Source organism: Xiphophorus couchianus, chromosome 12, assembly GCF_001444195.1.
Source record: "Xiphophorus couchianus chromosome 12, X_couchianus-1.0, whole genome shotgun sequence".
NCBI classification, from domain to species: domain Eukaryota; kingdom Metazoa; phylum Chordata; class Actinopteri; order Cyprinodontiformes; family Poeciliidae; genus Xiphophorus; species Xiphophorus couchianus.
In genome coordinates this window covers 3,687,830-3,700,824 of record NC_040239.1, presented here as the reverse complement: position 1 = coordinate 3,700,824, position 12,995 = coordinate 3,687,830, and the positions used below count along the sequence as shown (strand labels likewise).

Here is a 12,995-nt window from a genome sequence, read left to right as displayed (position 1 = left end):
TTAAATGTAAAGTTCATTGCTTTTTTTATAAGTGGTGACTTTATGACGTTTTTACAATGTAAAGTACTCGTTCCTGAAATGTGCTGTGCATACAACCGTGACTCCATAAATCAGGATTCAGAATGTTTCATTCAGCTGTTGTCAGTGGCGGTACCTGAGTGCGACGGGCTGCAGCGCCTGCGAGGCCAGCCTCTCAAACATCCGCTGCAGCGGCGGGTGCAGCGGGTGGTCTTCATCGCCGAGCGCCTGGCTGCAGCGCTGCAGCAGCCGCTGGTGGAGGCAGGCCTCACACAACACCTGCTGGTTCCGCTCGCTGTTCACCAGGAGCTGCAGGATGTTGGCAACGGCGAGCTGGAGGTCCAGGGCATGCTGGAGGAGAAGGTCGGGGTCAAACGTCGGGAGCAGAAGGAAACTCCGTCACCTCCAGGTGCGTATGGTCAGTTTTCTCACCTCGGGTTGGCTCTCGGAGGAGACGGAGGGCAGCAGGTCCAACATGGCCAGAACGGCCCCAGGGTGGATGACCACCATGTCGGACGAGGATGAGAAGGAGGCAGGGTGGGACGGGTTCACCAGGTGGAGTTTGAGGTCCGTCAGGGCTTTGACCGGGGCGGAAGAACCCGACGTGCCGTAGTAACCGTGCCTGGAGGCCGAAACAATACGAGAGATTAAAAGATTTAAAGGAAACTTCACCTCTAATTCCACATTTTTATTACTAATATCAAAATTGCTATTTAATTTTCTTCTTTTTTTCTATTTTTTTTATCTGCTATGAAACAGGATACTGGTTCTTTAATAAAAGCTTCATTTGAATTGATTCATTTATAATTTCTTTTTTGGAAAAGAAAGCAGGAAAAACAATTGTTAAAATATGGAATGAAAAATATATATTTTAGTCTGACTACTCTGTCAAACTCAATTCAACAAGCATGAAGCCAGAATAATTAGCAACATATCTATTGTGAACTTATTTTGAGTTCAAAATAGAGCAGGAGCCACATTAAATAGGCTGCAAGTGTTTTCTTTATATACAAATGTGATTCTGTTCATTCCCACTAAAACGTTTCCACATTAGAAATAGAAACTTTCATGTTTTTTATTTCAATTTTAAGATACGACACACCACCACAAAGTAGTGTATAAATCCAAAGTGGAATTAGCATGAATAAAATGTTTTACAAATAAAAATCAGAATCCTTTGGAGTGTGTTTGTACACTCAGATGTCCCTAAAAAAGGTGTAACCAAACCCTTTAATTTGTAAAGTATAGTAAACTCGTAATTTAGGCTTAATATTTATTATCTAATCCAAGGTATGGCTAACCACCTAAAATCCCAACAAAATAGAATAAAAATGGTGGTTGTAAGAAAAGTTGCACCAATTCATCAAGGCATTGTAATTTATTTCTCTTTATACATCCTCCATTTAGGCATCAAACTTTTAAAATAACAGTTACTCCAAGCACAATTTTAAAAAGCCTAAAATTCTGTTTGTAACGATGAAACTGTGTATAACATGAGTCAGCAGTTCTCACACCACCTCATCCAGAGTAACGGGGTGGAGAGGAGGAAATCTGCAGGGCTGTGACGTCAAACAGTTAGGAAAAAAAAGAAAACAAAATTACAGAGCAGCAAATTCCTGCCTGAGGAGACGCAGCCAGAGTCAGCAGAGAGTGTGAGACAGGAAGTTTTTACCGTGTGTCAGTTATTATCTGCTACCACAATAAAAACACCCAACTTTACTATTTATTTTTTAAACAAAATGTCTATGTTTTGAATAAACAGAATTTTGGTAATTTTAACTTACCTAAAACAGTTAGAAGTTTTGTCAAAATGAAAAAGTGTCAGGGGCACACAAAATCTTTCAGAGGGGAGCAAATGGCCCACGAGCCGCACTTTGAACACCCCTGTCCTATATCTTGCTGAAAAGTTACTTCTAAGTTAGTTTTGTCTTATTTCAAGTCTATTAAGATATTTCAACTAGAAATTAAACCAAAATCACTTGGTAAGATTTTGTGTTTTTGCAGTGTATAATGTAATAGACATTTTGTTTCTTTTACTGTAGTTCTGTCCTACTACTGGAGAAAAAGGCTTAAACCCGGCAGCACAGCTGAAATTGCTCTTAGCATCAACAAACAGGAAATGAAGAGGAAGAGGAAGGGGTGAGGAAGAAGGCAGAAAGCTGTAGCTACCTCTTTCTGGCGAGTGCAGGCGTACCCCACGGTGAGGGCAGCGAGGTTTCATGAGTCAGGCATGGAGGCACCTGCTCTGCACGACTGCATGACAACAGGTGACACACACACACACACGCACAGAGAGGAGCACGCATTCACACACACATTTATGTGCAGCCGTGCAGGCAGCCCAGACCGAGGATGATGAGCCAGTCAGCACCAATGTTAGAGGAAGAAAGGAGAAAGAGAGAAAAGAAGGAAAGAAGTTGTTAGTTGAGAAAAGCTCCAGTTTGGAGAATGTGGACTCAGATCTGAACACAGAGTTTCAGGTGAGTGTAGAAATGACAGAGAGGAAGATTAAAGGACAGAAAATTAGACTTCTTAAAAGCTTCAACTCTGCTTTGGGTTTCTTGATAAGTTTGCCAACTTATCGCAGCAGCAAATGAGCTTCTGGTAGGTGAACAAACAGAAGAGCAGAACGACTGAGCAGAACAGAAAAACTGGACCGGCTTCACGCTGACGTGAACTTAAATGAGAAACTAAATATCCTTTTTACCTCTGCAAAGCCTGAGCAGTTCAAATTATATATTTTTTGTTTTATAAACGACAATGTTTTGAAACCATTTAATGGCAAAACAATGCAAGAGCACAAAGATCAATAAACTTAAAATTTTAGTGAACATTTAGGACTGGAACTGGGAGACATTTTAATATTCAAAATAAATAAACAAAACAACAAAAATAACAAATATAGTGAATTATAATGACTCTCAAAATAAAATTGTCGTTCAAAAAAGGAGCTGGTTGAGATCAAAGCACCAGACATAAGAGTTTTATCGTCCAGTTTTTGGTAGAGAGAAAAGAGAAAAATAACAAATCATGCAAATGGAAATTATTGAGCTTGTTTTAATTTTTTCATAAGATTAATTGATTCATTGCTTATTTGAAACCAATGATAGAAGGGATACTTTAGCTATGTTTGTGTTGGTATTGTATTATTTGAGCAGTTTATGGGTTTCCATAGTTTGCCCACCTGTCGAAAGAGTCGGTGGCCATCTTGTAGAGGTAAATGAAGAGCTTGCTGCAGTGCTTGAGCGTGGGACAGACGCTGTCTCCAGCGCAGCCTGCGGAGGACGCCTCGTCCTCCAGCAGCCTCTGGAAGGGCTGAGCGTTGGACGGGAACACTCCGGTTGGGCCCAGCTTCTTCGTTTCAGAGAAACAACCCAGCAACCTGGAGGAGGGAACAGGGAGAAGCTCACTATCAAGTCATAAGATTCACACTGCAAAAACACAAAATATTACCAAGTAATTTTGGTCTAGTTTCTAACGCAAATATAACACTTGAAGTAACTTTTCAGCAAGAAATATGAGATTGTTTTAAGTCAATAATGCCTTAATTGTTCGCTTAAAACAGCCAATCCAGAATGCTGTTGCTGGCGTTCTGACTAAAACTAGGAAGATGGAGCACATAACCCCAGTTTTAAATCCTTCCACTGGCTCTCTGTAGCTCAGAGAACAGACTTTAAAATACTGTTGTTAGTTTATAAATTATTGAATGGCTTGGCATTCACAACACATTAAAGATCTGCTGTTGTATCAACAGAACCAAACATGAGAAGCAGCTTTTAGTTCTTATTTTCCACAAATCTGGAACAAACTTACAGAAGACTGCAAAACAGCCAAAACACTGAGAATGTAGACTAAAACCCCACCTGCTTACAGTTGCTGTTGAAACATTAGAACTATTAGCTCTATGTGGATCTAGTACTTTTTCATCAATATTAAGGACTTATTAACTAAAACAAGCTCCTATATCTTGCTGAGAAGTTAGTTTTGTTTTATTTCAAGTGTACTTGTAACAAGACCTACACCTGGAACTAGACCACTTGATAAAATTTTGTGTTTTTGCCCTGTAAAAGTAAAAATATATTCCGGCTGTTTGTTGTTTGTTACCTCACGGCATCGGCCAGCTTCTCGTACTGGATTTCGGTGCGGAAGAAGTGCGAGTTGGCCGGCTCGTAGCGCATGGCGGCAGTGAGCGTGCAGAACACGGTGTGCAGGAGCTCAAAGACCTGGTTCTGGTTGACCCGCTCCCAGCCATGCCGCGGCGGCTGGCACAGCGAGCGCTCCATGGCCACCAGGAGGGAGGTGATGTACACGAAGCCGCCCACTTTGCGGAACACCGTGCGGGTGCGGTGACTCTCACGCAGCACGGCCAACAAAGCCTGAAGACGCAAAACACAGATGCATCACACACCATCAAAATATTACAGGTAAAAGTAAATGAGTATTTGTTAAAGTGTCCAATATGAATTGGATATTGGATACTTTAAAGAGAAAGCAACTGTGTGTTGTACTGAAGACTATTTTAATTTGTTGGTAAAATAAAAACCTGAGTGTGGGGCAAAAAAATAAAAAATCACCTTTCCTAGTGTGTTATCCTTCATTATTTTGGACTTAAAGTTTAATTGTTTAGCTCTCCTTGATAAGGCCATTAATGGTGTGGCTACTGTTATTAACTTTTTATTTTCTATAACATCGAAATTTATCCTGGATCAGTCGGTTGTAGCACACAGCTGCTCATACTGAACTGCGTTCTGGTTCTGCTGACGGTTTCCTCCTGTTAAAGGAGAGTTTCTCCTCTCCATTGTCGCCACATGCATACTCAGTATGAAGGATTGCTGCAAAGTTAACAGCAACTCAAACAAACTAAACAATTTATTGCCTAAAATGCCATACATAGCATTCCTTTAGTAAATCTGAACCAGGTGAAGCTAAATCTATGCCACTTGAAGCGTTTGGTTTTCATCTTAAATGCAAAATGTATGCATTTTTGTTTTGAATATGTTTTTTTTAGAGAACTGTGTGGGGCTTTGTGGAGTATGTACACTCCAGAACCACTCCAACGATTAATGAAACATTAAATTATTTGACAATTATTTAAATAACCGATTAGTCATGATTTCACCGATTACCGGTAATCATTTCAGTCAAAGAGTTTATACAGTCAGGAATTGTGCAAAAATCAAATGTGAAACTCGTTCTGTTTACTGTCGCCTATGGCAACCATGAATTGAAAGTCTGACTAAAGCTACAGAGAGAGAGGAATAGCAATCACCAGTAACAAAGAAGAAGTAAAACCAGCCAGCTGTTTCCTGCTGCATTAACAAAGTCCTGCTAGTGTCAGCACAAAGTTTTATTAAACCAATCACAGGATGTTGAAGACGTCTTCCTCTAACTTCACACTGGGAAATCACCACCAGGCTGCAGCTGTGCACTAAAAGTCTGAGTGTGGGGCATTAATTTCACACGCAAGATTAATGCAACAAACCCCTGATAGATTCTTCTCCCCTGTAAAACATGAAATGAGGGCTTTCACAGGGTTGAGCCGAAGATTTATACGAATTCTCTCAGTTACGGTGCACAAATAAAAGGCATATTTAAAGCTCCGTGCAGTTTCTTTTTATGGTGATAATTAAAATCCATGATTAGTGAAATTGAAGTAAAATGCTGACAAGTTAATCCAGGCGAAGCCCTGAGAAGGCATGAGATTTACTTCATCTGCAGTGGGAAGGAGTTTAAAAATGCAATTATGCCTGAGAAATTGAGTCGGCCTCTCATCCTGTCAGTGTGTGAAAGTGTGTGTACGGTTCCAGCTTTTATGTGCGCCTAACTCTCAGAGATCCTGCTTTAAAGCAATTACCGTGTACAGCGCTACAAATGCATATTGATTTTTAAGATCACTCCCTTTCGTGTCTGAACGTTCTTACCGGGATTTACTGACAAGCTTTTGGAGGTGCAGGCTTTATTTTTGGCTGGCTGTATAATAATTAAATTATAGAAACAGCCTAAAAATCAAAGCTGGAATGAAGATAAACAGTTGAAACCAGACGCTGCTTTAGAATAAATTTTGGTTTAGTTTCTAGTGCAAATTTCTTAGTAAACATGAAAAATGACAAAACGAATTTGTAAGAAATTTTCCAGCAAGATATAAAAGTTTAATATTGGTGTAAAAGTTCCAGTTCCATTGGTAAATTATTTAACTTATGAAAAGATATTTTTCACATATTTAAAGTCAAATAATCTGCCAATGGAACTAGTATTTTTCATCGCTATTAGGATTTATTTACTTAAAACAAGCTCCTATATCTTGCTGAAAAGTTACTTTGAAGTTACTTTTGTCTCAATTCAAGTCTAAAATATAGAACTAGAAACTAAACCAAAATTACTTGGTAAGAATTTTGTGTTTTTGCAGTGTATGACTTGGGTCAAACATTTTTGATATTCCTTCACAAGCTTCTCACATACTTTTGCTTGAATTTTGGCCCATTTCTCCCAACAGAATTGGTGTAATTGAGTCAGATTTGTATTTTGGCTTGTTTACAATCACCAGTTTAAGAATTACTAACATATTTTCTATGAGACTGACATCAGGGCTTTGTGATGAACAGAGATGAGTAAAGTACCCAAAAATTATGCTCAAGTAAAAGTAGCTCTACTTCAACTTATTTTTAATCAAGTAACAGTAAAAAAGTATTTGGTAAAAAGTGTACTCAAGTACTGAGTAACTGATCAAATTATCAATCATTTAATATTTAAAAATTACATCATTAGATTGAGCAAAATACAGATTTCAGGACCAAAATGACAATAATTTGCATAAGTAACAAACAAAATCAGGCAAGAGAAAATGTCTCCAAATCAATTTCTGTCAATAAAAAACTTGAAACTTTAACAGAAACTCCAGGTGTGTGTCTGCTTCTGGTGAATGTTTTGGTTAAAACATGTTTTACTTAAGAAAGAGTAAAAATACTTCATAATAAAATTACTCAGGTAAGAGTAAAAAGTACGTCATAAAAATCCTTTTAAAAGTAAATTTTTTCAAAAAGGTTACTGAAGTAAATGTAATTGAGTAAATGTAACTAGTTACTACCGAACTCTGGTGACAGTTGAGCGTTTGTGTTTATTACCCGCAGAATGTCGGTCTTCAGCTGCAGCTCGCTGGATGGTGCCGAGTGCATGAGGCCCAACAGCGTTCCCATGTCGTCGTCGCCGCTGGGCGACAACACGAGCTGCTGGATGATTAGCAGGGCGTGTTCTCGACACTGGCGGTACTTCACGATGTTGTGGACGCAGCGAGCGCCGCCGAACTCTCTGAACAGAGCTGAGAACGAGAGGGGAAAATTCTTTTTGAAAATCTGAGTCCTTGCAAATAAAATGTATAATCCACCTGCTTTCTATAGTGTTAGCAGCTGTGATGTCATCACATGATCAAAACAAACTTATTTTTTGAGGCTCACTTATTACAATATTGGTGTTTCATATCAGTTGATATCAATAATAGTTCTCTAGCTTTTTGTTTTAAATATCTGAAATAATACCAAGGCGGTGGCATGACATTTCCTGTTTTATCCAGTTTTCACTTCATAACGTTATTAATTTTTAAGCAGTTATGAGGCAAAACCTGAAACTGTTGCTGCACAAATTACTCTAAAGACTGTTGCTAGGTAACCAAAGCACAAGAGTTAATAAGTTGCTCAACATGTTGTTGCTAGGTAACCAAAGCACAAGAGTTAGTAAGTTGCTCAACATGTTGTTGCTAGGTAACCAAAGAGTGAGAGAATTAGTTGATGCCACCATCGTAGCTTCGTTAGCTGTTAGAGGTTGAGCAGCTAAAGCTTTTTCCTCTGCCTACACTTCCCAGAATGCTCTGCGGTTCTGGATCGAGTTCAGTGAATATCTATATATTGAATATTGAATATTCTATCAGACTTACTATGTATTGATATTGATGACGTATTTATTGCGATATACGTATATTGTTATTAATATTGTCCAGACCTCCGCTCGTTATTAGCTTAACCAGAGCACGGCTAATATTTTTAGCTCAATTTGAATTTGTTTAAATTGAAATGTACACAGCTTTAAAAATCAGCATTGGTGGCTCAATGCTGCTGCTTCTGAATTAGTTTATGTTCAAACTAAATTTGTAAAAGAATATGTCAAATTAGCTAAAAAACAGTAACACTTCTAGTATGCCAACAATGCTTTACTTCAGTGATGTTTATTAAAATAAATAAGCTAGTCTATATCTATATATATTGCAAATTTTCAATCAATTTTTATGACAGTTTAATTTTAAATAATGTAAAATTATATTTAATACATACATACTCAAGATGTTACATTATACGGTTTAATTCATATATTTACAATAAACAAAGAGGTTAACGCCACCTCAAATTCAATGAGCATAAATCTGATTATTATGTTTTTTTAACCCAAACTCAACACCTCTTCTTTTTCTAACTATCCTACAGCGAGCTCCTTGATTTTTCTTTCGTCTATTCAAATATCAAACACTTGTTTCAATTCTCCGTCACGTCAGAGTGGCAGCTAACCGCTCCAGGTGCGTAATGCAGTGTAATCAGAGTGAAGAGCTCTCCCACGTCATGAGTTCCTCTAACGACGACAAACAGTCACCATCCAGGTCACAGAGAGCAGAGCTGCAGGATGGTTATTCTGGTGACTCACCCAGTTGCTCCAGCAGACTGAGTCACAAACACACAAACACACACACACACACACACACACCCCTACGCAAACAGGAGGTGTGAGTGAAACCAGCTCTTCAGATTTAACCGATTGTAGAAAAATCTTTTCTGATCTCAGTTATCAGGGTTTGTTGGGAGGTTAAAGCTGAGACATTCGTGGTCTGATAGAAAATTAACGACAAGCTGAACAGAACTGTTCTGTGGTGGATGAGGGAAAATAAACAAATGGGAGATTATTTGCAGGGTTAATTAAACACAACAGTTAGAGAGTTTATCAGACTGAGCCAAAGATGCAAACACAAACAAACCATGATAACCTAGAATGTAATTATGAGAGAGCAGAGCTCCTGCTAATTACTCATGTTAATAGAAAGAGAGAAAAAAGAAAGAAAGAAAAAAGGAAAGAGAAATAAATGAAGTGAATGAAGAGTACGAAACAAACAAATGAACAAAGAAAGAAAGAAACGAACAAATGAAGAGAAATAAATTAATGAAAAGAAAGGAACAAAAATGAACAGAAAAAGAAATGAACAAATAATTAGAGAAATAAATGAATGAACAAAAAGAGAAATGAACAAAAGAAGAAAAAGAAAGAAAGAAATGAACAGAGAGAGAAAGGAACAAATGAACAAACAGAGAGAATGAAAAAAAAACAAATGAGACAAAGAAAGAAAGAAATTAACAAAAGAGAGAAAAAAAGGAAAACTAACTAGAGAAAGGAATGGTTGATGGAAGGATGGACATGCTAATGGAAGAGTGGACGGACAGACAGACAGACAGACGGACGTTGACCACCTACAGAGGAATCCCGGTTCTCCTGATCCGAGTCTGATTCTGTGAACTTTTCCCTGAATCGGTAGTCGACCTGCTTTGGGTCAGACGTCCTGCTGGCCTGATTTAAACCCTCCAACCTGCAGCTTTGTTCTCTTTGTGTCTGACTGTTAGTGGAGATTTCACCCTCTCTCTGTAAAATCACCCTGCACGTGCAGCCTGCAGTGTGTTTACCTGCGTTGGTGTTGGTGGTGTTGGAGCCCTGCAGCAGCACCGTCAGAGTCTCCATCACCAGCCAGGCCAGCAGCTTCTGCTCCTCCGCTATCGGGTTGTTCTTACAGTCAGCTGAGCGCAGAAAGAAAGCAACAAGACAACAAAGACCATTAAATTATCTACACAGTCAAGGCATCATCTGGAAAGATAATTATTCATGTTAACATTGATAATTCATTATTACTGTTTACGTCACAAAATACTATTAAAATTCACTCTTTGTTACGGGAGGCAGCTGCACTGCAAAAACACAAAATATTACCAAGTATTTTTGCTCTAGTTTCTACTGCAAATATATACAAAACTAACTTACAAGTAACTTTTCAGAAAGATATAGGAGCTTGTTTTAAGTCAAAAATGTCTTAATATTAATGCAAAAGGTAAAATATTTCTTTTATTACACTTTTTCCCATAAGTAGAATAATCTGCCAATGTAACTAACAGTTTTTCATCGATATTAAGAAGGTATTGACTAAAACGTTACTTATTAGATAAATTTGTCTTATTTTAAGTGAAGTAAGATATTTGCACAAGAACTAGACCAAAATTCCTTGTTAAGGTTTTGTGTTTTTGCAGTGAATTTTTCTCACCTTGGTCGTTGTTTTGCGGCTGCTGTTGTGACGTCGGGTCTTTGAGCAAGGCTGCGTACTTGTGCAGCAGGTTGACCATGACTTCCAGCAGGCCGACCTCCCGCAGCACGTCGCTGAACACGGGGTCGTGCCTGGCCAGCTTCAGCAGCGTTCTGACGGCGGTGATGCTGCAGGAGAGCGACGTGCTGGACTTCAGCAGCACGCACACGCTGAACAGCTCCTTACACGGCACGTAGTTCAGACTGAACACCACAAACTCCAGCAACTCAAAGTACTTGGTCTGAACCTCAGGCAGCTTAGCCACGCGCTCAGCAAACTGCGACAAAGTGTGCTGCGACTCCAGGATGAAGTAGTTGGCCGGCTCAGCGGCGTAGATGTTCCCGATGGCGTCCAGCAGCATGCAGGCCAGGCGGCTGGTTTTGGCCCTCAGGAAGGCGTTCTGCAGCACCGAAAAGGCCTGGATGTTCCGAACTGTGTGACCTGAAGGAGGGACAAGAACAACATATAAATAGAGATAAGAGCTGAAGAAAAAAATTTTTATCTGTTTGGGGTAAAAATATTAACTGGAAGCAACAACGAGCAAACGCTGAAATAAAGCACACGCCTCACTAAGAGAAACACATGAGTGATGATGGAGACTCTTTGAGATGTTACACAGAAAGACATGAAGGTTGAGAAGAGAGACTAAGAGAGAGAGAGTAAAAAAAAAAAGAAGCAAGGAAAGAAAGAAAGGAAAAAAGAGAACAAACCAATCAGCAAAAAAACAAACTAACAAAACATGAGAAAAAAGCAAAGATTAAAAACAAACAAAGAACGAACAAAACAGAAACAAAAAATGAATTAAGCAAACAAAAGAAACAACTAAAAGAAAGAAAAAAACAGAAAGAAGGGAGGAAAGCAGCAAAGGAAGAAAGAACAAAACAAAAAATAAAAGCAAAAAAAGAAGAAAACAAAGAAGGAAAAAGAATCAACAAAAAAGATAGAAGCTAATCTACCACAGCGGTGGAAACAGACCGAATCCACAGCACATCTACATGTTCCTTTTGTCAAAGTCAAGCTAGCATGACTAAACTACATCTCTCTCCCTTGTTATTTTTTTCTTGAATAAAACTTTTTCTTGAACTTGTTATCTAGTTGTCATTGTGTTGGCAATCAGTAGCAAATCACTGGGTCTTTTCTTTTATATATCACACATAGAAATTTAAATTTAGCGGGTTATTGATAACTTATCAGCTAGAACCAATGCTAGTCATGATCAGCGAGCAGCTTTTTGTCCTCCAGCAGGGAGATTGGGGGGAGATCGTGTGTGCGTGATTTCATGCTGTAGAGCTAAAACAGGCTTTCATGCTCCACTCTGGGGTTTTTAGTGAATGTTAAAGCAAACATATAAAACTGATCAACTGTTGGGAATGAAAGTTTTATCCCTCATTAAAAGCTTTGCAGAACCTGAAGCCTTTTCTGTAAAACGGACCAAAAACGCTCAGCAACTAAAGGTCAAGGGGAAGCAGTTCAGAGGTTCTCATTTGTATTCAGGATGTTTGGAGGGGCGCGTCTCCAGCAGCGAGACGAGCAGCACAGCGTCTGTCAAACAGGTTGAGCTTCCTGGGATCAGCCAAGCATCAAAGTCATTTCCCAGATTAAGATCAGGCTGCGAGATAAGAGCAGGAGGGAAAAACAAAAAGACTTTTTCAAGTTTGGAGCTTTAAGCTAACTAAACAGTTGGCAAGTCTAACACCCGACTGCAAGAACATCTCTCCATTTAAACGAATGGAAAAGATGAAGGAGCAGTTTCCATGATATCGAGCTTCTGTAATTACAGAGCAGCTCTCCCCTGCAGCTTTTCCATCCAGCTCCTTCAAACTAGCCAGCAGCAATTAGCAAACATCTGGTGGAACAGCTGAACTCATAAGAGCTACTTGTCAGTGAAACGCTGGTAAAAACGTTGTTAAAGGGTTAATAGAGGAGCCATGTTGTGATGACTTCCTGAAAGAGACAGAGGCCCAATTTGAAGGCGGTAATTACAAAGTTGCTCATTATTGAGGTTATAACCAAAAACCCAAATTTGTCTATTGAAAAGGGCAGAATATTAAGAATATTTTGAAAGCTTTGCTAGTTCCAGCACCGTACCTTTCCCAGATGGTTGTGGGAGAACGAACCCTGGCAGCAAGAAGGGGGCGCCAGTGGTGAGACCAGCAGGTTTCAGCTCCGTCACCCCGTATGTGCACAGACAGGTGACCAGGTTGACCAGATCCTTCAGCGCGTCTTTAGACTCATCCTCCTTAGCCTGTTCCAGTCTGGAAACAGGAAATAGTTTGTATTAGGGCCGGAGAATAAATCAGTAATATATATGGTGATAGACACATAATCGATATTATTAGGTAATACATCTCAGAATATTCAGTATTCAATATAAAAAATATTTACTGGACTCCGATCCGCTACTTAAAAATAAACAACGGCGTGAAGTGAAAACTGTGGATAAAACAGGATGGGTCACGCTACCAATTTGGCAGTACTTCAGATATTTAAAACAAAAAACTAATCGACAATTATCAATAAAGATAATTATTGATGAAACACTTACACTGCGTTACGTTTTTCAACTGTATTGTCCAGCCCTAGTTGGCATTTATTTTTA

The 12,995-nt window shown here is 39.1% G+C and overlaps 1 protein-coding gene across 6 annotated transcripts in view; it reads right to left on the bottom strand.

The window, feature by feature from the left end:
- Nucleotides 1-12,995, bottom strand: part of wdfy3 (WD repeat and FYVE domain containing 3) — a 97,916-nt gene that overhangs the window by 54,585 nt on the left and 30,336 nt on the right. For 5 of the 6 annotated variants that reach the window (XM_028033766.1, XM_028033761.1, XM_028033763.1 and 2 more), the window contains exons 8-16: nucleotides 12,485-12,651; nucleotides 10,358-10,837; nucleotides 9,729-9,839; nucleotides 7,140-7,333; nucleotides 4,123-4,394; nucleotides 3,203-3,400; nucleotides 2,188-2,271; nucleotides 451-640; nucleotides 155-369 (exon numbers count right to left, since the gene is read on the bottom strand). In XM_028033766.1, the coding sequence (XP_027889567.1) occupies nucleotides 155-369; nucleotides 451-640; nucleotides 2,188-2,271; nucleotides 3,203-3,400; nucleotides 4,123-4,394; nucleotides 7,140-7,333; nucleotides 9,729-9,839; nucleotides 10,358-10,837; nucleotides 12,485-12,651 (1,911 nt within the window). The remainder of the gene's footprint in view (nucleotides 1-154; nucleotides 370-450; nucleotides 641-2,187; nucleotides 2,272-3,202; nucleotides 3,401-4,122; nucleotides 4,395-7,139; nucleotides 7,334-9,728; nucleotides 9,840-10,357; nucleotides 10,838-12,484; nucleotides 12,652-12,995) is intronic. The other variant, XM_028033767.1, reaches the window with a different exon arrangement.